Source organism: Triticum aestivum, chromosome 5B, assembly GCF_018294505.1.
Source record: "Triticum aestivum cultivar Chinese Spring chromosome 5B, IWGSC CS RefSeq v2.1, whole genome shotgun sequence".
Lineage (NCBI taxonomy): Eukaryota > Viridiplantae > Streptophyta > Magnoliopsida > Poales > Poaceae > Triticum > Triticum aestivum.
This window is the reverse complement of record NC_057807.1, coordinates 685,806,211-685,831,700: the sequence shown is the minus strand read 5'-3', so window position 1 is coordinate 685,831,700 and position 25,490 is coordinate 685,806,211. Positions and strand designations below refer to the sequence as shown.

The 25,490-nt window shown below is 46.7% G+C and overlaps 3 protein-coding genes across 4 annotated transcripts; all 3 read right to left on the bottom strand.

Annotated features, from left to right (window-relative positions):
* Positions 1–8,210: 8,210 nt before the first annotated feature.
* Positions 8,211–11,695, bottom strand: LOC123114223 (ATP-dependent zinc metalloprotease FTSH 5, mitochondrial). Of its 2 annotated transcripts, none has more exons than XM_044535613.1 (6): positions 11,526–11,695; positions 10,746–10,813; positions 10,508–10,653; positions 10,069–10,406; positions 9,489–9,965; positions 8,211–9,417 (listed from the first exon to the last, which is right to left on the bottom strand). In XM_044535613.1, exons 3-6 carry the CDS (start codon positions 10,536–10,538, stop codon positions 8,326–8,328), a joined length of 1,938 nt encoding a protein of 645 aa, XP_044391548.1. In that variant the 5' UTR covers positions 10,539–10,653; positions 10,746–10,813; positions 11,526–11,695; the 3' UTR covers positions 8,211–8,325. The 2 variants fall into 2 exon arrangements, with proteins under 2 accessions (XP_044391548.1, XP_044391546.1); XM_044535611.1 differs by lacking the exon at positions 11,526–11,695 and adding an exon at positions 11,179–11,258.
* Positions 11,696–16,314: 4,619 nt separating this feature from the next.
* Positions 16,315–18,410, bottom strand: LOC123114220 (ATP-dependent zinc metalloprotease FTSH 5, mitochondrial). Its single transcript, XM_044535606.1, has 2 exons — positions 17,676–18,410; positions 16,315–17,589 (listed from the first exon to the last, which is right to left on the bottom strand). Exons 1-2 carry the CDS (start codon positions 17,814–17,816, stop codon positions 16,732–16,734), a joined length of 999 nt encoding a protein of 332 aa, XP_044391541.1. The 5' UTR covers positions 17,817–18,410; the 3' UTR covers positions 16,315–16,731.
* Positions 18,411–21,159: 2,749 nt separating this feature from the next.
* LOC123114219 (ATP-dependent zinc metalloprotease FTSH 5, mitochondrial) lies at positions 21,160–24,183 on the bottom strand. Its single transcript, XM_044535605.1, has 6 exons — positions 24,035–24,183; positions 23,658–23,745; positions 23,287–23,445; positions 22,834–23,162; positions 22,281–22,757; positions 21,160–22,200 (listed from the first exon to the last, which is right to left on the bottom strand). Exons 1-6 carry the CDS (start codon positions 24,059–24,061, stop codon positions 21,304–21,306), a joined length of 1,977 nt encoding a protein of 658 aa, XP_044391540.1. The 5' UTR covers positions 24,062–24,183; the 3' UTR covers positions 21,160–21,303.
* Positions 24,184–25,490: the final 1,307 nt, after the last annotated feature.

The window sequence follows — 25,490 nt, the reverse complement described above, 5'->3', positions numbered from 1 at the left end:
AATGTTATTAAGGAGGTCAAGGATTTCCTATCTCGCTGTTTTGAGATGAAGGATTTAGGAGTGGCTGATGTCATTCTGAACATCAAGTTGTTGAGAGACGATGATGGTGGGATTACATTGCTTCAATCTCACTATGTGGAAAAGATCTTGAGTCGCTTTGGCTACAGTGACTGCAAGCCCTCTCCAACACCATATGATGCTAGTGTGTTGCTTCGAAAGAATCGAAGAATTGCTAGAGACCAATTGAAATATTCTCAGATTATTGGCTCGCTTATGTACTTAGCCAGTGCTACAAGACCTGACATCTCTTTTGCTGTTAGCAAACTGAGCCGGTTTGTCTCAAAACCAGGAGATGTGCATTGGAAAGCTCTAGAGAGAGTTTTGCGTTATTTGAAAGGCACTGCAAATTATGGAATTCACTACACTGGGCACCCAAAGGTGCTTGAAGGGTATAGTGACTCAAACTGGATCTCAGATGCTGATGAGATAAAGGCCACGAGCGGATATGTATTCACTCATGGAGGTGGCGCTGTTTCTTGGAAGTCTTGCAAGCAGACCATCTTAACGAGGTCAACAATGGAAGCAGAACTCACAGCACTAGATACAGCTACGGTCGAAGCAGATTGGCTTCGCCGGCTCTTGAATGACTTGCCGGTTGTTGAGAAACCTGTACCGGGTATCCTTATGAACTGTGACAATCAAACTGTAATCACGAAAGTGAACAGCTCAAAGGATAACATGAAGTCATCAAGACACGTTCAGAGAAGGTTAAAGTCTGTCAGAAAAATGAGAAACTCCAGAGTTATTGCATTGGATTATATCCAAACGTCTAAAAATCTAGCAGATCCTTTTACTAAGGGTCTATCACGTAATGTGATAGATAATGCATCGAGGGAGATGGGTATGAGACCCACAATATGAGTTGTTCACAGTGGTAACCTATTCTTTGTGATCGGAGATCCCATGAATTAGATGTGGAAGACAAGATGTTGGTCAACTAGGAGGAGAGTACCTTTACTATTAAAAATACCACTCCATGAAGATGCAGTACTCTCCTAAATCTGCATGGCAGGTTGATGTATATCTTAATGTGTTCTAAGAGGCTCACTGAAGCAGAGATGTTGTCCTGCAGAGCATCTTTTGAAGAACGCACCTATATGAGTCTGATTGTTGAACGTCGCAATCTATGATAGTAGGATTCTCTCGAGTAAATCATGAAAGGTCTCTGAGTATGACGCATAAGCTCCACCCGCGGGGAAGACCCACGGTAGCCACGTATCGGTCAAGGCTTTATGTGAAGCTAAATTCGCAGAAAACTTGCAGTTCAAGGCCTAGTCCACTGTCCAAGTTGCTTACTAGTGTAGCATAGAGTTCTAGGTGGAAGTTCAACTTAACAGTCTCCACTGTAGTACCGGTATATAAAACATTGTTTTGGAACCAAAGACAAATTTTGCGTGCCTCTGGGATCTGATGGGGGATTGCTGGAATTTAGTCTATTTTGGGACAGCCCAATAACTATTTCAGAAATTCCTAAATAAATCCTAGATGCCCACTTAGCCCATATGTGCAAGGCAAGGGATACTACTAAAGTTTAGTCCCACATTGCTAGTTGAGTGGGAGTTGGACCTCCTTATAAGGGAGGTTCTTTCCCCACTTGTATGAGCATGAGAACAAGAGGGACATCCACGCGCGCTCCTCCTCCGCCGCCAGCCTCGCCACGCCATGCCTCGTCACGACGCGCCACGCCGCGGGTTGCGGGAATGAGCCGATGTCTAATTTTTTGCCACGCACTACGGGTATACGAAAGGTCACTCGAAAGCTGAAACATTTTTTGTAGTGGACACTGAATCCGAACGGCGCGCCTCTTCGGCTCCTGCCTGTTCATTTCGTCTCCTGCGTTCCCTTCAGCTCCCGGCGCAGCCTCTCGCTCCTTCTCTTGCGCCTATAAAAGGGAGGTCGCTCCTCTCAGATAGATGCACCAGAACTTCTCCTTCCTCTCGCCACTGGTTCCAATCTCTGAGCTACTGTTATCTTCCTCATCCCGGCTTGCGGCGTGCACCGCGAGTCGGGACAGTAGGCCTCCAAAACCGCACCTTTTGAGTCATGTACGGGAGAAGGGTGATAAGGTTTTTGGGGAGCGCTCTGCGCGACTACTGACTTCTTCGTCACGGATGCCCCGGACCCCGACGACTACTTCCCCGACGACGACTATTTCCCCGACATCGACAACCTCCTCGACGACATGGAGGACACCGGCCCCAAGTCCAGTGCCTCTGCTCCTGCTGCTATCACGTACGTGTTTCTCCCCTTTCTATTAGAGGTTCTGCTACAGTTCCTTGTTCTAGCATTTGCCCTACATATGTTAGACTCTATTGCATATATGCAACATGCTATATTGTCTGCTCTAGATATGTTTAGTTATGGTTCATATATGAACATGTTGTTTACCTTCTCTTTGTCAAATTACATGGCTTATTTTATCACTGCTATACTAGCCATGCTTTATCTAGTATTTCTGTTCATAAAATCATTCGGTAAATTGCTCATATTTCCAACAAGATACAGCGAAAAATAAGCAAGCCTTGTATACATGTACCTTTGACATGTAAGCCTCAAGGATCTGCCGTCGGCCCTCAACATATGGAGTAGGAACATGGATTTGACGGTCAAGACGCCCAGGCCTAGCAATGGCTTTATCTAGCGACTCCGGGAAGTTTGTCGCTGCGATCACGATTATCCCTTCATTCTGCCTGAAGCCATCCATCTCAGAAAGCAGCTGGTTCATGGTCTGCCTCTGCCACGACGGGTCTGATGCATGTCTGCGTCCAGCAACGGCGTCGATCTCATCGATGAATATTATGCAAGGAGATCGCTTCTTTGCTACACGAAAGAGCTCCCGTACTCTCTTAGCCCCAAGACCCACATACACCTCCTCAAAATCACTCCCACTGCATGCAAAGAACGGGACGCCGGCTTCCGCGGCCATGGCCCTTGCCAACATGGTCTTCCCTGTGCCGGGTGGGCCTGTAAGCAAAACACCCTTTGGAAGCTTGCCACCAAGGCGAGTGAAACTCTGTAAAACATGTAAATCTAGGTCAACAACTCTACAAAGCATTAAAACGCATGCACGCAGGTTGATGGCAATGCCACACTCACCTTGGGGTCTCGCAGGTAGAGAACTATGTCCTCAAGGTCAGCCTTGGCTTCGTCGACCCCCTTTACGTCACTGAATTTTGTGCTTAAATCCGCAGCCGCTTGTTTCAAAGCATCAAATTTACCAACTTCTGTGTCGTCACACATATCAATCAAAACCTTAAGGCCATAGATTGCAAAGCCAGTAACTACAAGGGCTCCACAGGTACGCAGAAGCTGCTTTTTAAGCAGGCCTTTCTGTGTTATGTAGTAGGGTGCACTGGCTGTACCAAGAACACGCCCTTCCTCCCTTGCTGCACTTGAAACTCCTGCATAGAGAACAGAACCCATCCGTGCACACAAAAGTTATCAAACCAATTTGTGTGTTTGCCATTTATGTAATTATGGGTATAAATAGTCATCCTACTCCTAACTCATAAACATGGTGAAAAAAAGGCGGGTACCTCGATTTAGCATTTTCGTGAAGCGAAGCCCTGTATAACTCTTTCCATGTTGCTCCTATGAATCTCTTTAGAATGAGAAGCGACACCAGAGTGCTAGCCCCGTGCCCACCTCTGCTGTAGAGCACAATAGCTGCATTTGATTAAGTACCAAGAAGAATTTACAACCTCAATGGTACCAATAAACGAAAAAGGTTCGGTAGAATGTGGCAACAAGAATAGTACCCGAAAACAGGTTACTGTCCACGTTTAAGTCAGGCTAGTACTAGCTCGTTTGGCAGTTGCCACAAAAGAATCAAGGATGTGTGGTGAAGAGAGAAACATAGCATACCGGCCTGCACCAGAAATTGGCAGCAGGTGCCCTGAAAGCACGAACTGAAGCCTCTGCCGCCGCAGCTACAAGATTCTTTAATTTGCAGCCTGTGACACATGGAAATTAAGCTGGTCGGATGATATCTTCAACAACGCGCGGCAACAGCAATCGCAACCCCTAATTTAAGTGGCTCGAAATTGAATCGGCAGCCCAACACATAAATTAGAAGAGTGGCATCGATCTGAAACGCAGGCAGGCAGTGCCTTGCAGTTGCAGTTTCAGGATCAAGTAACACGTATAAGCACACACACAAAAAGGACAGAAAGAAATACCGCGGACGTGACAGGAGTCACGGGACGCGCTGCTGGAAATTTGTCTGCGATTGCTCGGCCTCTTAGACTTGTTGCTAAGGAAAATAATCCCTCCCTAAACTTGAGTGGACGAGCCGTATGTAACTGCATCTCTAGCCCAACTCTGCCAAGCACGGCCACGGCAACGAACTCTGCATCCGGATTCCGGACCCGAATCTAGTACAGTTTCAGGCGAGTAAGAAAGACCGGATTACAGCCGGTGCCAGATTCTACAGAATTCACCCCGAACATGGAGAGGAACGCGAGAGTCCGCACATCCGAATCACCGGAATCCGACTCTGAAGTCTGAACCACACCCAAATTGGTTTCAGTGGACAGCAAGCTAGGGCTTTGATTCCAGAACACCCGCCGTATCTAGAGAAGAAGGAGATGAGCCGAAGGCTGAGGCCGGCCGGCCGTCCTCCAACGGCTGCGCGCCGGAACGATGCATCGCATCCTCGGCGGCCTGGGGTAGTCGGCGTGGCCGCCGCTACGGGGTAGCAGTCCACCAAACCAAAACACAACTCTGATTTTTTTTAACACAGTACAGATAAAAGCGCTCATATACACGCGCATAACCTATCTCTTTGAGCACATTCGAAAGACTGAGCCGGCATATCATCTTAATTTTATGAAGTCACCGTAGGCACCTTGTCATCGACGGGAATGTCTCCTCCCACTGAATGCGCATTGCCGGAAATCCTGAAATAAACTCAGAAATAAATGCAAGCACCAGGACTTAAACCCTAATGGGCTAGGGATACCACAGTCCCTCTAACCATGCAACCAAAACACAACTCTGATTTTGGGAAGAGTTTTTTATTGCAAAAGATGCTTTCTATTGCTTCCAATAATGTTATTGCTATATGTTGTGATTCAAAAGGCTAATTTCCGAGGAGCGGAATGAAACGGAGACCCGTTGGCAAGAGGCTTGGGTCATAGCAGAGTGGTAAGGGCGCCAGGGAAGGGGGCCGGGTCGTACGTGGTGATAAGTTGATCAATTGTAAATCCTCAAAGTTTATAACATCTTTCAATATAGTGAAGATTTGTTGGCTGCCGTCCGTGGGTTTATTTTTCCTTCGTGTATTCACATTATAGGCCTTCTTTGGTTTGAAGGAATTCTATTCCTATAAAGGAATTCTTCCTATCCTCCACATTTCATAGGAAAATAAATATTAGCCTAGACTCAATGAAAAAATTCCTATGATGGAACTAAAGAACATCTCTCTTTCTATTTCTACTCATAGAATATGAGATACATGACATCTCAGTTCCTACAACTTTCCTATTCCTATGATATTCATATCCTATGAACCAAAAGAGGCCTAAATCTTTGTGTTTCCTATGTGTTGATTTCGTTCTTCATCTATTGTATCTCTAGCTAACAGTTACATTGTTCACAAGAAATCTATGATTAAAACTAGGGGCCTCATCGTGCCAAGTATAATAAGTTTATCTGTGAAACAAACCCTAGCTAATTCATGTGCCACCAATTAGCTTCCCGGCGGCAATGCTGAAACTCCATCATTCCTATATCACGGACAATATTCATACAAGATTTATAAATTGAGACTGCTTGATCATACCACCGTTGTTACTCTAAGCATGTTTCCACAACTTCTAAACAATCTGATTCTGCTTGAACTCTGTTACATCCCATTGGATTCGTCAATTCAATCCCAAACTTTAGCGTCAGTGGGCCTCCGTAGTAACTGTTGCAAAAGCCAAAACACCCCCAACATTCTTCCCCGTGCCGCACAGGCCCTCTCAGCGGGATAGCAAGGCGCAACAGGAGCCTGCGCAAAGCCGCAAAGCCCTTTGCCTCGACCGCGACGCGCCCCATGACGGACGGTGCCTACAACCGCGCCGCCGTCGCGCTGGGCCCAAGGCCAGGCCCAACTTCAGCGGCGGCAACACCAGTCGTGCCTGGCTCCCTGGCGGCGGGCGCGGCCCTTTGGAGGGCGCCCCGACGACGGCGACAACGGGGCGACGTGCATGTGCTGGGGCTCACCCTGGTCATCGGCTACAACTAGAGAGGGGAGGAGATCCTCAACCTCGACACCAGCGTGTTTCATCCACCGTTCCATGCCTCCATGGACGCCGCCCAAACCAGCGACGAGTTTCCGGCCATAGAGCTCCTCAACCATTCATGACTGGTTGCTCCTTGTGATTTAAGACGAGTGTTGTCTGAGCAAATCATCCTGCTTGCGAATTTGAGAGAATCCCATTTGATGAAAAACGCAAAACCTAATAGCAAAGTGATTGAGCATCATTGGAGAATCTGGTCAAAGTTCACTGAAGACTTGTTACTTTTGAAGACCAAATGGCAAGTGCCCGTTCAGAGCATCCAGCTTGTGGACTTGCCAAAGAACAAGATTGTGACGGTCCGGAGATCACTGTAAAATCTACCCCGAGTGTTGAGCGAGTTATGAGTACTTAGCTCAAGGAGAATAGGGTGAAGACTTCCGTGTCTTTTGAGTTTCAGCTCAGCCCCTCCAATCAGACGTGAAGTTGTGCCAGCAACTTGAACTAGGTCAAGAAATCATGTGTCTTCACCGAGCCAACCGGTTCCAATTTCTTCATCTCAATTTATTTTCTGTAATTTGCCTACTCCGAAGAAATTGCTTACTTGAATAGGGTCTGGAAAGGCCGCCTCCTCTTCCAAGAAATAGCCCAGGGTTCCTCTGCCTCCCGCCGACACTGTCGTCGGTCCGCCTCATCTCCGGTTGCCTTAGGGCCATGGCAGCGCGGTGGATCCCGGTCCTTGCTGGCGGGAGGGCTCCGTTTTTAGATGTTTCTTTGAGTTTTGTTAGGGTTTCTGTCCTACTAAGGAAGACGAGACGGCGGAGGCTCCTTAAAGATGGGAATGTAGAGGTGTGTCTCTGGTGGATCTGTCCTTGCAAGATTTGCTCGGTTCTAATCGTAGTTTATTTAGGTTCGCGTGTTTTCAGGTTGGATCCTTACGATTTACGCTATTCTTCAACAGCAGTGGTTGTTGTTCTGGTGCGCTGGTCTTATGGGGTCTTAGCATGACGACTTCCCGACTATCTACTACAATAAGTTTTGTCCGGCTCTGGCGAGGAAGATGCGATGATGACGGCGCGCCTTTGGCTACCTTCAGTGTTTGTAGTTGTTGCTAGGTGATCTATGGATCTGAATGTTATTATTTTTTGTGTTCCTTGTATTGCCATGACTGAAGATGAATAGATAAGAGGTTTTCCAAAAGAAAAAAGAATTGCTTATTTCCCTCTCTGAAGACTTTGTTGAATGCTATTCTATTCCGCTGCTTTGCTCAGTGCTTAGTTTTGTATATAGTTTCATCGTACTGAAGTGTTTCTGTCTCTTTGATCGACTCGTCTGTCTCTTTGATCGACTCGTTGCCATGCTCTCCTCTGTACTGTTGTCTTTGTTTCAGTTCTGATTGCATGCTAAGCTAACGTTATTCTTCAGTATCTCTTCATATTGTTCTGATTTTGTTATGTTTACTCTATTTTTCTTCGAAGAGCTAGTTTTTCTCGAAGAATCTATCGTAACCTCTCATTCACCCCTCCCCCGCTGGTTGATTAACTTGATCTTACACGGGGTAGAAAGTTTCACCGGTTACTGTCGAGAGGGTTAATTAAACCCTCAACCAAAACCAACATGTTTTGAAAGTGGTTTTGGTCGAGGGTTAAACCCCGACCAAAGTTCAGGAGACTAATATGGACTTACTGATTGACATTGAGAATCAAATGCAACCAGCGAAAAGACAAATAGAGGATCAGAGACAAGGTCATAATAGTTAGTCACTGGCGCACATGATACATTTATGGAAGCGCTTAATGGTATTTTCTATAATGTATGAAATTACATTTACATATCTTTGCCCATTCACAGCAACATTATTGCATTCCCGATAGAAATCTTGCGGCGCATTCATGCTTTAGACCCAAAACAAGAGGTTTTACTGGTTCAGAACAGAATATGTAAAACTACAAATTAAAACACGTCCCATTATAGTCACACTTGAGAAACACTAGTCGGAGAAATCCAGACCGTACACATCGATCACTCTTTACATTTCGTGTGCTTACAACAGAAGTATCAGGAACGGAAGTACTCTTGGAAGCGCCTCCACGGCTAGGGCGAAGAAGGTGTTTCCCTGTACCTGCTCACCATCGTTAGCATCACCTACTTGTTGGTCTGTCGACACCGGTTCCGTGATCTCGTTGCCGGTGAGAGTTCCATCTCCTTGTTCTTCTGTCGATACTGCTTTGGTGCTCTTGTCACCAGTGAGAGAAGATTTTCGCTGGTCCTGCTGACAATTGTTAAGATCATCTACTTGTTCCTCTGTTGATACTAGATTTGTGATCTCACCAACAGTGAGTGAAGGTGTTTCCTGATTCTGCTGGCTAATGTTACGATCATCTGGTTCTTGTCCTGTCAATACTAGTTTCACCATATCTTCACCAATGAGAGTTCCATGCTTCAATAGGGCGTTGGCGAGCGCATGTAACTCTTTGGTGTGCTCCGTGAGAATCGCTTTTGCATTCTTGTGAGCGTTGTCCAGTAATGCTTTCACCTCCTCAGCCACCAGGGCTGTCATCTTGCCATCGCCACCATCGCCGTTGTTGCCAAAGTAAACAAGGCCTACCAGTTTGCTCATACCATACTTGGTGACCATGTCTTTCGCCAGTTGAGTCGCCTTGCTTAGGTCAGATGAGGCACCGGTGGTGACACCGGTCTCTCCAAATATAAGCTCCTCAGCAACCCGGCCCCCCATGAGTACATCCAGCGATGCAAGCATCTGCTTCCTCGAGAGTTCCAGCTCGCTGTCTTCCCCCGGCAGCTGCACCACCATGCCAAGAGAATTTCCCCTGGGCCTAATGGTGGCCTTGTGGACAGGGTCAGCCCCGTCCGTGAGGATAGCAACAAGGGCGTGCCCACCCTCGTGGTAGGCAGTCATCTTCCTGGATTGATCAGATATCACCATCGACTTGCGCTCGCTGCCCATGATGATCCTGTCCTTGGCGTACTCGAGGTGATCCATTCCAACAGCATCTGCCCCATCCCTGGAAGCCTTGAGAGTGGCGTCATTCACTAGGTTTGCAAGCTCCGCACCTGAGAACCCAGGTGTCCCCCTCGCAATGGTCATCACATCCACACCCTCAGCTTTACACACCTGTGTAGAAGAATTCATTGAGAAAAGGGTGAAAGCCTGACATCAGATACCGTGAAAAAGAAGTAAGGTACCTTTGACATGTAAGCCTCAAGGATCTGCCGCCGGCCCTCAACATCTGGAGTAGGAACATGAACCTGACGATCAAGACGCCCAGGCCTGACAATGGCTTTATCTAGCGACTCTGGGCAGTTGGTCGCTGCGATCACGATGATCCCGTCATTCTGCTTGAAGCCGTCCATCTCAGAAAGCAGCTGGTTCATGGTCTGCCTCGTCCACGATGGGTCTAATGCGTTTCTGCGCCCAGCAACGGCATCGATCTCATCGATGAATATTATGCAAGGAGATCGCTTCTTTGCTGCGCGAAAGAGCTCCCGCACTCTCTTAGCCCCAGTGCCCACATACACCTCGTCGAAATCACTGCCACTGCACGCGAAGAAAGGGACGCCGGCTTCCCCGGCCACAGCTCTTGCCAACATGGTCTTCCCTGTGCCGGGTGGGCCCACAAGCAAAAGACCCTTTGGAAGCTTGCCACCAAGGCGAGTGAAACTCTGCAAAGCATGTAAAATCTAGGTCATCTCGGCATCCAGAAAGAATTGTTGAATTAAAACACCTAGCCCGCGGGTCGATGGTCGATGATAATGCCATACTCACCTGGGGATCTCGTAGATAGTGAACTATGTCCTCAAGGTCAGCTTTGGCTTCGTCAACCCCCTGTACATCACTGAATTTTGTGCCTAAATCCGTAGCCACTTCTTTCGAACCATTGAATTTGGTACCAAATTCTGTGTCGTCGGAACTCTCTGCCACAGCCTTAACGAAACTGGTGACCAAAACCTTGATGCCATAGATTGTAAAGGCAGCAACTATAACGCCCCGACAGGTACGCAGAAGGTGCTTTTGAAATAAGCCTTTGTCTATTATGTAGTAGGGTGCACTAGCTGTACCAAGAGCAGGCCCTTCCTCCCATGGTGCACTTGAAATTGAAATTCCTGCATAGAGAATAGAGTCAAGCCAACCGTCATTTACGGATAAAACCTCAACCTACTCCTAGTCCTAGCTAGCAAAGGTGGCAGAAAGAAAAGGCGGCTACCTTGATGTAGCCATTCGATGAAATTGTGCATAACTCTTTCTGGATCACTCCTATGAACCCCCCTAGAAAGAAGAAGCGGCGCCAAAGTGCACACCAGCCAACAATGCTTGACTGTTACCTCGGCTGTAGATTTCTAAGCACACCACCTGCATTGATTAAGGACCAAGCAGAAACTTACTACCTCGGCCATAGTTCATGTGTGTGGTGGAGAGAGAATCATAGCAGTCATATAAGATACCTGCTCCAGAAGCAGCGGGGGGAACTGAAGTCGCACGCCACCACCACGGCTACAAGATTCTTTGCAGCCTGCGACACATAAAAATTAACCCGGTCGGATAGTGTAACAACGGCAACAGCAGTCGCAGCCTTAATTTAAGTGGCTGGAAACTGAATCGGCAGCCAAGCCCATAATCTGAAACGCAGGCAGACGGTGCCTTGCAGTTGCAGTTTCGGCATCCACAAGGATCAAGTAATAACATGTGTAAAAAAGAAAAGATTTGTGTTCCTTTGAGCAGGAACAACCTCCTGAACCCCAGCGAACAAAGCGAAATCATCATCATCATAATGTAAAAGCAACGCAAGCAAATTAAAAAAGATTTCTCCTAATTCTGCAAGCCCAATCCTGTAAAGATTTTTCCATAGGTGCTCGAAATCAGTAATCCGATACATACCCTGCTGCAGATAACGAGAATCGCTCGAAATTTGTTTGCGTTGCTCGGCGATTTCAGGTCTGATTTTTTCTCTATAATAACATACGCGCCGTATTTAACTGCATGGATGTGTGTCCGGCTCTACTACGTACGCCGGCCTCACAGACCTGCACGGCGACGGCACCCAACTCTGTATCCGGTTCCGGACTCGTCGAATCGATTAAAGAAAGTTTTCCAACCGGATTCATCAACCAAATTGATGGAGAGGAGCGCGAGAAATCCGACTCTGAACCCACCCCAAATTGGCTTCGATGGACTGGACAACTAGGGCTTTGATTCGAAAACAGATGAGATGAACCGGAGCTCACCTGTGAGGCCGGCCGTCACAAGCAGCGCTCCGCCGCTCTCTCCACCGGCTGCGAGCGGGGGGCTGCGCGCCGGGCCGATGCATCGCGTCCTCGGCGCCGTCCAGATGGGGTGCCAAAGGAACCCCGCCATGGAGTGGGGGCAGACGACCCAAGCCGAGCATCTTTCTGCAGAGCAACAAAACACACGAGTGGGGAATTTTGGCTCCACGAATTTCTTGTAAAAATGGAAAACCAACCTTTTTAAGTCCCATTAAAGGAAATATTAATGCACATATACAGAGGGATGTGTACTTCACATTTCATGATAAAATACGTTTTTATATGATCTATGCAGGACTCCGACACCTATGGCCCACCCAAAACCACACCCTGACCCGCGTCTCCATCCCTTCCCCCTTCTTTGCATCCGCTTCCTCCGTGGCTGATGTCCCCGTTGTACCACCCGGGCCGCCCGCCAAGCCCTTGACGGACCTCCTCGACCTCCGCCACTCCACCCGATCGCCACGCGGCTTTGCATATGTCGTCGTTCCATACCTCTCGTCCGTCCGCTGCTCTAGTACCATTCGCCCTTGTTGTCGTTGTCCATTGGAGTCATCATGCCCGACAAGTGTTTGGGGAAACAATCATACTAAAATTTTGACAAATTTTCTCCCTTCTTTGAAGCAATGGGTTCGGAGCATGTCGAAGAGCATGTTATCTGTTTCAAGGGTCATCGAGTGCTAAATCGGAACAAAAGCACGGGGGCATTTGACACTCATGGACGACTACTTTGCCCCCGATGCCCTATTCGTGAATAATTTTTGCCAGCACTTTCGAATGCAGAATTTTGTGTTTGATCGCCTCTATGGCGTCCGGTCCTACGATGACTACTTCATCTTGAAGGATGTTATAGGGAAAATTGGATTCTCTAGTTATCAGAAGTGCATGACTGCATTGCGGATGCTTGCCTATGGTACGGCCGCAGATTCGTGGGTCGAGTACCTCCAGATGTCTGAGAGCACATGCAAAGACGTCATGGTAAAGTTTTGCTACTGCGGTGGTCAAGGTGTTTGGAGCTTAGTACTTGAGAGAACCAACTGTTCGAGACATCGAAAGGTTGTGGTAATGGCGAACCAACCTGTGGTTGGATGGCTAGAGGGGTAGTGGTATCCCCAGCCCACCAGGGTTCAAGTCCTGGTGCCCGCATTATTCCTGCATTTATTTCAGGATATCCGGCGATGCGCTTTCAGTGGGAGGAGACATTCCCGTCGACGACAAGGCGCCTACGGTGACTTCGTAAATCTCAAGATGATATGCCGACTCAGTCTCTTGAAGGTGCTAATAGGGGTAGCGTGTGCGTGTGTGCATTCATAGGGATAAATATATGCGCGTATGTATGAGTGCTTGTGTTTGTACTATGTTAAAAAGTCTATGGTAATGTCTGAAGCAAGAGGGTGATTAGGAATGCTCGGTCTTTAAATTGCGCGCACTGGAGATGGAAGAACGGCTCACATTGACATGTACGGGACTCACATTGACATTCAATGTGTTGTATCCGTCTCCCCTGTTTGCTAGGTTGACTGGAGGACGCGCTCCTCCGTGCAACTATATTGTCAATGAACATGAGTACAACATGGGCTACTATCTGATTGATAGTATCTATCTTTCGTGGGCGACCTTCGTTATGATCATCTCTGAGCCAGTTTGTCAGAGAAGAGCTCACTTTGCCTAGAGACAAGAAGGAGCTCGAAAGGGTGTGGAGATCATTTGGAGTGCTCCAAACCCGTTTTGTAATTGTTCGTGGACCAGCTAAATAATGGGATCCGGAGACCTTGTGGGAGATGATGAAATGTTGTGTGATCATGCACAACATGATCATGGAGGATGAGGGTGACGATGTTGCCGGAGGTCCGGAATTTGAGAACATGAGTGATCCTATCCAACTTCCACATTAAAATCCGGCCACATTTGATGAGTTTGTCCAAATGCATCAACAAATTGAACGCCGAGTGACTCATGAGCAGCATAAGGAAGATATGATTGAGCATTTGTCGGCAGATAAGGGGACAACTAAACATATGTGCGAGTTGAATTCAAGTTCGAACTATTTTATTTCAAAACTTAGTTGGATTGTTATATTTACACTTGAACTACTGTCGTATTTTAATATTTAAGTGCTACAGACTTAGAAAAATAAGGGATGATGTTTAGGGGACAAGGTTGGATGGTCGGCTCCCACTCTTGTCTCCACAGACTGGTCTGCACCAGTCCACGGACAAATAGTGCATCCATTTTGAGGTCTGGAGTGGGAGATGCCCTAAGGCATTGTACAATGCAAGGTGCTTAGGAGAGGTGCTTGAAGAAATAAACCATGTTTTTCTTAAGCACTGATGCTTATTTGTACAGGACAAACGCTTAATTAGGCGTCTCTCTTGTATAAATAGACACTGGTGCTTTAGAAAATCTGGTTTATTTTTTTAAGCACCTTCTTAAACATCCAGCATTGTACAAGGCCTAAGGCTGTCTCCAGCCGGCTGCCCTGCTCTTCTCCGATTGTTTGTCCGGACAATCAACACATTATCTGACAGAAAACCATCAACCGCTCCCCCAAGTCGAGTTTATTTGTCCAGACTGTTCGGGATCACCTACTCCCATCCTATTATTTAGGAGATTTGGGGCGGATTGAACTGTCCGTCACGTCAGCATGCAGATCCCACCTACCTGAACCCCATTTCCCCAACCCACTTTAGGGGTTGTTTAGATACCGGGCGTTAATCATGGGAATATGCACAACTAGTTTTTAACAGGTTTTTTGCAAAACCTGTTTTAATACCATTTTTATCCATAACGGGTTTATGCAAAATCGTGTTTGTGTTGGGAAAGTAATTAACTGTCATATATCACGCATCAGGTCTTCCCAAGCGTGACCGACTCCTCTGCCCCATGATACCGGGGGCGGCCCCGGCGATCGTTTTCCATGGTGGTCGGATTGCATCTCACCTGACCTCGAGCCAGGCGAGTCGGCGTGCGGCTGCAGGTGGGCGCTTCCCCTGGTGGCCGCGAGGTCATCGTCCCGGCATTATCTCGTCGCTGACTGCTGCTCGCGTTCTCACCGGCCACCGTGGCTCCGCGTGCCGCCGCTGGCAGGGCTCTTCCTCTGGTTGCCGAGGTGGCCGCTCCCGAATAGACTCTACCCCTTGCTGCTCCTCACCTTGCTTCAGGCCTCCACAAGTCTGCAAGCGGCCGTTGGCGGGCGCTTCCTCTAGTTATCGAGATCGTCGCCACCGCACGTACTCTGCCCCGGGCCGCTGCTCGCCTTCCTTCCGGCCTTCACGACTTCGTGCGGTCGCCGGCGGGCGCTTCCCCTGGTCAGCGAGGTCGTCGCCCCGTCACAGACTTTGCCTCGGGCTACTTCTCGCCTCTCCTTCGGCTTCAACGACTCCGAGCAAGGCCGTCGGCGGGCGCTCCTCCTGGTCCCCGACGTCGTCGCACCACTAGAATAATGGAGGGTGAACTACATGGCGGCGCCATGGCTCCTCTTTGGATGAGTATTGGGAATATGCCAATCGCGTTTTTAGAAAAACGAGTAAGAGTCGTTTTTCCATAAACCCGGAATACTGGGTTTACGGGAAACAAGTTTCCTATATCCACGAATTTGTTAGGGTAGCCAAACAGAGTTTTATTCTGTTAAACTGTTTTCCTAGTTTATAGAGAATGGATTCTATATATCCCACCTATGCAAACAACCCCTTAGCTCTTTTCCTCCTCCCTTCCTCCCATGTCACCATCCATGCTGACATGGGAGGAAGGGAACATTGTGCTCGCGTCCAGAGTTCGATCTCTCTAAGGTCGATATTCCATTGGAGGAGTCAATCGAGGGGTTCTCCACATCTTCGTATCATGAAGTGCTTTGATACTTTCTAAAGGTATCTAGTACAATATTAGAATTTTCATGATATATCCTTATTAAATATCTATGTTTTATCATTTATTTGGAACATATTAATAAAAGGTAGAGTTCATGTTTCCTACTTTTAGTGGTTTTGATTTCACGAAATAATGCATTTTCTGTGCTTTAGAAAAAAATTCCAAGAAAATTCGGGAAAGTTTTTACAAAAGAAGTCTTGCGTGAGGAGGCAACCCCGGTGGCACATGGCCCACACGCCATGACGGCATGCCCTAGGGCTGGGTGTATGGGACCTGGATGCATCATCTCATCTAGGTTCTCGCCCCTGACTCATAAATACCTCAAAAATTTCCGTCATATTTACCACATTTTTATTCCTCCGCAATGTTCCATATAGTGATCCAATTTGAAGTTATGTTCCGCTACTCTATCGAAGGAGGGAATTGTCGCCTTCATCATCAACATCGACCCTTATTGCTCCCGTGATGATGTGAGTAGTTCATCTCTAGGCTAGGGGTTTGTAGCGATATGTAGCATGTTCTCTCACATGCTTAAGATGACTGTGATTCATATGATGTTGTTATGTACTCCCTCCGTTCCGAATTACTTGTCGCATGTATGGATGTATTTAGATGTATTTTAATTCTAGATACATCCATTCCAGCGACGAGTAATTTGGAACGGAGGGAGTAATAAGTTACAATTTTATGATCAGATTATATATGATCATTTGCATGATTACAAATGTGCATTCCTTTCCGACTTATTATGTTACTTCCCCTGTTTCTTTGCACATATGGTCAGAGACTAGCTCATCATGCCTTGCATTGTTTCTTTGCACAGGCAAGACAATAGGTTACAGATTTACAGTTAAACACTGGCACCCATGACACGTTTATGGAAGGACCTAAGTCACCTAATGGTAATTTTTACTATGATTTGCAGCTGGGAAAAATGTATTAAATTGTATTTACACCCTGCCCAATAGAAATCTTGGGGTACATTCATGTTTGAGACACAAGACTAGAGGTTTTGCTGGTTCAGAACACAGTATGCAGAAGTACAAAACACGTCGCATTCTCTTCAGACTCCAGAAACAAAGGGCAGATGAAAATACGCATCGCTCTGTAGTATCTATCAGGCAAAGAAGTATTTCTTCCTGTATAAGTGTCTCCAAGGCTAGGGCAGAGACGGTGTTCCCTGATTCTGCTGACCATTGCTAGCATCATCTACTTGCTGCTGATTCCTTCATCTCGTCACCGGTGGGAGAAGGTGTTGTTACCTGATCCTCTTTGGCTGTTGTTATGACCATCTTGTTGTTCAGCCAGATACTAGTTTTGAGATCTCGTTACCGGTGAGAGAAGGTGTTACCTGATGATCTTGCTGGCTACTGCTAGGACCATCTCCATGCCGTCCTGTCGAAACTAGTTTCTTGATCGCGCCAACACCGAGAGTTTCATGCTCCAGGAGGGCATTTGCTAGCGCATGGAGCTCCTTGTTGTGCTCCGTGATAAGAATTTTGGCGTTCTTGTAAGCGTTGTCCAACAGTGCTTTCACCTCCTCATCAACCACTTCTGACGTTCGCCCGCTCATGTTCTTCGTCTTGCCACCGCCGACATCGTCGTCATCGCTATAGGTAACAAGGCCGACCCGCTTGCTCATTCCATACCTGGTGACCATCTTTGTCGCCAGCTGAGTCGCCTGTCTTAGATCAGACAAGGCACCTGTGCCGACCCCTGCTTCTCCAAATATAAGCTCCTGGGCCGCCCGCCCTCCCATGCAGACATCTAAATTCGCCAGCATCTGCTTCCTCGAGACTTCGAGCTCGCTGTCTTCCCCCGGCAGCTGCGCCACCATGCCAAGGGTATATCCCCTAGGCATGATGGTGGCCTTGTGGACAGGGTCAGCCCCGTCCATGAGGATAGCAACAAGGGCGTGCCCACCCTCATGGTACGCAATCATCTTCCTGGCTTGATCAGATATCACCATCGACTTGCGCTCACTGCCCATGATGATCCTGTCCTTGGCATACTCAAAGTGATCCATCCCAACAGCATTTGCCCCATCCATGGAAGCCTTGAGGGCGGCATCGTTCACTAGGCTTGCAAGGTGTGCACCTGAGAACCCAGGCGTCCCCCTCGCGATGGTCATCACATCCACACCCTTGCCTGTAGACACCTGCATGGAAGAATTCATCATGGAGTAAAGGTCAAAGCCTCGCATCAGAGGCTGTAAAATAAGCCTTATCAATTGACATGTCATACCTTTGACATGTAGGCCTCAAGGATCTGCCGTCGGCCTTCAACATCTGGAATAGGGACAATGACTTGACGGTCAAAACGCCCGGGCCTGACAAGGGCGCTATCTAATGACTCGGGGAAGTTGGTCGCTGCAACCACAATCATCTTCCTGGCTCGAAATGTGCGTGCTTTTTGCCTGCCTCGTACGTATTGCTGCTGTTAATCCCTGGAGACTAGAGTGGTAGACGCGCATCATTCTACGCACAAACCTGCACGGCAACGGCAAGTCGGGAACGAACTCTGTACGGCCGGACTCGAATCGATTGCAGCTTGAGGAGAGAGTTCGAATCTCAATCACGCCGGATCCACGCAAAGAATCCGCACAATCGAATAGCCCGGATCCGACTCTGAACCCAAACCGGTTCAGCGGGTAACTGAGGAATTGGTTCGAAAACACGCGCTGTATCTGGAGAAGAAGGGCATGGACCGGGGCCGGAGACGGAGCCGGATCTGGAGGCGGAGCCCACCTGTGACTGTGAGGCCGGCCGTCACGAGCAGTGCTCCGCCGCCCCGCGCGCTCTCTCCACCGGCTGCGAGCAGGGACCCGCGCGCCGGATCGATGCATCGCGGCCCTGGCGGCCGGGCGAGGGACGGGGGTGGTGGCGCCGCTGGGTCGTCGGCGGGGCCGCCGTTGGGGAGCTCGCTCCTCCAATGACTGACGCGGGGAGCAGCCGACCAAGCAAAACGCATCTTTTTCAGAGAAACTCTACTTTAAAATACTTTTAAGAAAGAAGATTTAAAAACTTTGAGATATTTGGCTCAAAAATACTGAAACGTCAAAAAAATAAGTGCCACACGTCAAGTGCGTGGCACTCCGGTCCTGACGTTTTCTATGGAAGCAATTCATAAACGTTGTACTTGGTTTCACCTTATTATATCTATAACTATACTATCCCCCTACTAAGGCTGGTCATAGTGGGGAGTAACTTAGACTAGTAAATGTTACTAGTCTAAGTTACTACCTCTATAGTGCATAGTATTATAGATTAGTATCATAGCTGGTCTCATTTATTGCCATGCATGACACATACTAGCATCATATTTATTATGTCACGGTATCTACCTATGTTACTATAACCATCTCTCTCTTCTTTAATTGCCTGCCACATAAGCATGTTTGCGAGTCTCAAGTGCATGATACTACTTATGTTACCCCCACTATGGCCAGCCTAAGGTGCGTTTCCCTGGGTTTTTTAGTCCCTTCACCCATATCATAATTTTTGGTTTTTGAGAATTTTTTACTATCCAAGTTTAGGGTGGTACTAAATTTTTGCGCATGCTTGTTTAAAATAATATAATTACTTCGTTTTTATTATTGAGCTCCTAAAGAAACTGGCCAGTCCATAAAATTGTTAAAAAAATGGGCGATTCAACGATTATCGTCTGATTTATCATCGCTCGAGGGCGGACCAGTAAGATTATGCCATATCATCATCGTTTATCGTTTCGGTCAATTTATCACTTTGACAAGCGATTTATCAAAAATCTACCGATAAATCGGTCCTATTCCTACCACTATGTGTGCAAGTATTATTTTTATTTTTATTTTTTGGACCTTGTTATGTAATGTGTATTGTTGCCCTATTTTATTTATCGTTTCGGTCAATTTATCACTTTGACAAGCGATTTATCAAAAATCTACCGATAAATCGGTCCTATTCCTACCACTATGTGTGCAAGTATTATTTTTATTTTTATTTTTTGGACCTTGTTATGTAATGTGTATTGTTGCCCTATTTTATTTATCGTTTCGGTCAATTTATCACTTTGACAAGCGATTTATCAAAAATCTACCGATAAATCGGTCCTATTCCTACCACTATGTGTGCAAGTATTATTTTTATTTTTATTTTTTGGACCTTGTTATGTAATGTGTATTGTTGCCCTATTTTATTTATCGTTTCGGTCAATTTATCACTTTGACAAGCGATTTATCAAAAATCTACCGATAAATCGGTCCTATTCCTACCACTATGTGTGCAAGTATTATTTTTATTTTTATTTTTTGGACCTTGTTATGTAATGTGTATTGTTGCCCTATTTTATTTATCGTTTCGGTCAATTTATCACTTTGACAAGCGATTTATCAAAAATCTACCGATAAATCGGTCCTATTCCTACCACTATGTGTGCAAGTATTATTTTTATTTTTATTTTTTGGACCTTGTTATGTAATGTGTATTGTTGCCCTATTTTATTTATCGTTTCGGTCAATTTATCACTTTGACAAGCGATTTATCAAAAATCTACCGATAAATCGGTCCTATTCCTACCACTATGTGTGCAAGTATTATTTTTATTTTTATTTTTTGGACCTTGTTATGTAATGTGTATTGTTGCCCTATTTTATTTATCGTTTCGGTCAATTTATCACTTTGACAAGCGATTTATCAAAAATCTACCGATAAATCGGTCCTATTCCTACCACTATGTGTGCAAGTATTATTTTTATTTTTATTTTTTGGACCTTGTTATGTAATGTGTATTGTTGCCCTATTTTATTTATCGTTTCGGTCAATTTATCACTTTGACAAGCGATTTATCAAAAATCTACCGATAAATCGGTCCTATTCCTACCACTATGTGTGCAAGTATTATTTTTATTTTTATTTTTTGGACCTTGTTATGTAATGTGTATTGTTGCCCTATTTTATTTATCGTTTCGGTCAATTTATCACTTTGACAAGCGATTTATCAAAAATCTACCGATAAATCGGTCCTATTCCTACCACTATGTGTGCAAGTATTATTTTTATTTTTATTTTTTGGACCTTGTTATGTAATGTGTATTGTTGCCCTATTTTATTTATCGTTTCGGTCAATTTATCACTTTGACAAGCGATTTATCAAAAATCTACCGATAAATCGGTCCTATTCCTACCACTATGTGTGCAAGTATTATTTTTATTTTTATTTTTTGGACCTTGTTATGTAATGTGTATTGTTGCCCTATTTTATTTATCGTTTCGGTCAATTTATCACTTTGACAAGCGATTTATCAAAAATCTACCGATAAATCGGTCCTATTCCTACCACTATGTGTGCAAGTATTATTTTTATTTTTATTTTTTGGACCTTGTTATGTAATGTGTATTGTTGCCCTATTTTATTTATCGTTTCGGTCAATTTATCACTTTGACAAGCGATTTATCAAAAATCTACCGATAAATCGGTCCTATTCCTACCACTATGTGTGCAAGTATTATTTTTATTTTTATTTTTTGGACCTTGTTTTGCAGCTGGCCAAAAATGTACTCACTTTGTAATAAAGAAATATAAGACACTATTTTATTTATCTAAACGCTCTTATATTTCTTTACCGAGGGAGTAAGAAATTGCATTTACACATCTTTGTGCCCTATTCAGTTCCAATTGAAATCTTGGGGTACATTCTTGCTTGAGACCCAAAACAGGAGGTTTTACTGGTTAAGAACACGGTATGCAAAAGTACAAAACACCGCATTCTCTTCAGACTTGCCAATTAAAAGTCAGAGGAAAATCCAAACCGTATACATCGCTCTGTACATTTCGTGTGCATGGCACAAAAATAGCACGAAAAGAAAATACTTCTACCTGTAAGCGTCTCCACGGACTAGGGCGACGAAGGTGTTCCCTGAGCTTGCTGGCTATTGTTATGGCCATCTGCTTGTTCTTCTGTCGATACTAGTTTGGCGATCTCGTTACCGGTGAGAGAAGGTGTCACCTGATGATCTTGCTGGCTATTGTTATGACCATCTGCTTCTCGTCCTGTCGAAACTAGTTCCTTGATCTGGTCACCAGTGCGAGTTTCATGCTCCAGGAGGGCATTTGCTAGCGCATGGAGCTCCTTGTTGTGCTCCGTGAGAATTGTTTTTGCGTTCCGGTAAGCGTTGTCCAATAATGCTTTGATCTCCTCATCAACCAGGGCCGACGTCATGCCAGCGCCACCATCACCGTCATTGCCGTACGAAACAAAGCCGACCCGGTTGCTCATACCATACCTGGTGACCATGGCTTTCGCCAATTGAGTCGCCTTGCTTAGGTCAGATGAGACGCCAGTGGTGATCCCGGCTTCTCCAAATATAAGCTCCTCAGCCACTCGCCCTCCCATGCACACATCCAGCATCGCCAGCAACTGCTTCTTGGAGAGTTCCAGCTCACTGTCTTCCCCCAGCAGCTGCGCCACCATGCCGAGAGTATTTCCTCTGGGCGCAATGGTGACCTTGTGGGCAGGTTCAGCACCGTCTGTGAGGATGGCAACAAGGGCGTGCCCACCCTCGTGGTACGCAGTCTTCTTCCTGGATTGTTCAGATATCACCAACGACTTGCGCTCGCTGCCCATGAGGATCTTGTCCTTGGCGTACTCGAAGTGATCAGTCCCAACAGCATTTGCCCCATCCGTGGAAGCCTTGAGAGCGGCATCGTTCACTAGGCTTGCAAGGTCTGCACCTGAAAACCCAGGCGTTCCCCTCGCAATGGTCATTGCATCCACACCCTTGCCTGTAGACACCTGCATGGAAGAATTCATGGAGTTAAGGTCAAAGCCTTGCATCAGAGCGCGCGAAAAATAAGCCTTGCATCAGAGCGTACTTTTGACATGTAAGCCTCAAGGATCTGTCGTCGGCCCTCAACATCTGGAATAGGGACATTGATTTGACGGTCAAAACGCCCAGGCCTGACAAGGGCGCTATCTAATGACTCGGGGAAGTTGGTCGCCGCGACCACGATGATCCCGTCATTCTGCTTGAAGCCATCCATCTCAACAAGCAGCTGGTTCAGGGTCTGCCTCTGCGACATTGAACCTCCTGCGTGTCTGAGCCCACCAATCGCATCAATTTCATCGATGAAAATTATGCAAGGAGACAGCTGCCTTGCTGCATCAAAGAGGTCCCTCACTCTCTTAGCTCCAAGACCTACATACACCTCCTCAAAATCACTGCCGCTGCACGCAAAGAAAGGGACGCCGGCTTCCCCGGCCACAGCCCTTGCCAACATGGTCTTCCCTGTGCCGGGTGGGCCCATAAGCAAAACACCCTTTGGAAGCTTGCCACCAAGGCGTGTGAAATGCTGCAAAGCATGTAAAATAAGGTCAACAACTCTGCACCGTGAAAGAATTGCTGAATTAGAACGCCTGCACACTCACCTTGGGATCTCGTAGGTAGTGAACTATGTCCTCAAGCTCAGCTTTGGCTTCATCAACCCCCTTTACGTCACTGAATTTTGTGCTTATCTCCATGGCCACTTCATTCAAACCACCAGATTTACCAACTTCTCTGTCTTTGAGACTTTCAGCCATATCGTTAACATAACTATCAATCAAAGCCTTAATGCCATAGATTGCAGAGCCAGTAACTACAAGGCCTCCACAGGTACGCAGAAGCTGCTTTTTCAGCAGGCCTTTCTCTACTACATACACCGGCGCAATGCCTGTGCTAAGAACACTTACTTCCTCCCTTGCTGCATTTGAAATTCCTGCATAGAGAACAGAATCCATCCGTGCACACAAAAGTTACCAAGCTAATTCACATGCCGTTTATGTGCAAAGATACACATCCTACTCCTAATTCGTGAACATGACGAAAGAAAAGCCGGCTACCTCGATTTAGTATTTTGATGAAGTTGTGTAAAACTCTTTGTGGATCACTCCTATGAATCCCTTTATTAGAAAGAGAAGCAAAGCGAGAGTGCACGCCCTGTGCCCTCTGACCAACAAAGCTTGATAGGTACCTCTGCTGTAAATTGCTAAGCACACTACCTGCATTGATTAAGAAAAAACCAAGCAGAAACTTATTACCTTGAATGGCAACAGGCACGGCAGAATGTAGAGTAATAAGAATAATATTGTTACTGGCCATGTTTAAGTCAAGCTGGCACTAGTTTGCAGTTGCCACAAAAGTATATACACCGATCAAGGATGTAGTTCATGTCTGTGGTGAAAAGAGAAGCATAGCGGCCATATGAAGATACCTGCTCCAGAAGGTGCATTTGCAGCAGGTGCCCTGAAGGCAGGAGCTGAACGCGCCGCCCCCGCCGCAGCCACAACATGCTTTGCAGCCTGTGAGACAAACATACAAGCAAAAATTAACATCGGCATAGACAACGGCGACAGCAATCGCAACCCATATACATTAACATAAGTGACATCGATCTGAATCGCAGGACAGACAGTGCTTTGCAGCTGCAGCTTCAGCATCGATAAACATCAACCAACATGTATGGATATAAAAAAGAAGAAGACTTGTGTTCCTTTGGACAGGAACAACCTTGTGAACCCAAAGAAGAGGTGAAACCATGGTGAAAACGTAGCACAAGGGAATCAGATAGGAAGACAGATAAAGAAATACCCTGGAGAGGGCGAGCCGGCCGGCCATGGTGGACAGGACAGGGCAGCACTTGTCTCTCAGAGCTCGAAATTTGTCTGCGTTGCTCCAAGTCGGCGACTTCCGTGTGCTTTTCTTTGTCTGATAATCTATTCTATACTAGACACGCAGTATTTACTCTGCGTCGATTGATCGCGTGGGTTTGTATCCGGACTCTTACTACGCACACACCTGAACTCTGTGGCCGGACTCGGATCGATTACGGCTTGAGGACAGACTTCTAATCACGCCGGATCCACGCAAGAATCCGCACGGGATCCGACTCTGAACCCAAACTGGTTCAACGGGCAACTCAGGATTTGATCCGAAAAACACACGCCGCATCTGGAGAAGAAGGGCATGGACCGGAGCCGGATCCGGAGGCGGAGCTCACCTGAGAGGCCGTCCGTCACGAGCAGTGCTCCGCCGCTGCGCGCGCTCTCTCCGCCGGCTGGGAGCAGGGACCTGTGCGCCGGATCGATGCATCGCGGCCTCGGCCCAGTACAGATGCCGGGCGGGGGACAGGGGGGTGGTGGAGCTGGGTCGTCGGCGTGGCCGCCGTTTGGGAGCTCGCTCCTCCATTGACTGATGCAGGGAGCAGCCGACCAAACCTAACACATATTTTGTTCCTTTGTTTGTTTTTTTGGGGATGGAATGCCATGGTTTTTGAGAGAAACTCTACTTCAAAATATTTTTAAAGAAATTAATTTTTTTGAGATATTTGGTTCCAAAAAGTATTGTAGTTTCCACCTCATTATTTATAATCCCAAATGATATAAATCTAGCGTTGGATTTATTGACTTCTGGTGTCTCATTCGTCCATCTGCTCGATAACCTCAGTTGTACGGTTAGAGCCTCCCATTCGCCACTAGCCCCTGTGTTTCGTCCACTAACCACTGTGCTCACCCTGCACTCGTTGCACTCACTTCATTTGCTCTCATTCTCTTCCTCTCTCTCGCACTCCGCTTGGATTGCTTCACAATCGATCGGGATTCAAGTGTCGTCCGCCATCAGCATCCAATTCCGGCTCCACGGCTTTGACTTTTACTCGAGTGCTAGAGGTACGCTGCCGGCGCACCCCGCATCCCCTGTGTATTTCATTTCGACAATGTGTGTTTTTTCGTCGATGTCGAATGGCATGCTCATGGCGGAGACGACACTCTGTTAGGGCTTACGGCGGGTGCATCGTTGATCGTCGGTTTCATAATGGTAGATTAGGGGTTGGGTGGTGTTACGGGAGGAGGGTTTTACCGTAGTTGCAGTTGCCGCGACAGGGAAGGGTCACAACACCTCATTGGTGATTCTGGTGTTGTGGTGGCGAGCTTTATTGCGTGGCTGGCTGATAGATCAAATGGGGCATTTGGCGGCCTCAGCAATTTCAGCGCAAAAACGAAAAGCCGGCCACCGCTCGTCACTGTGGCCATAGATATGCGTGTGTACA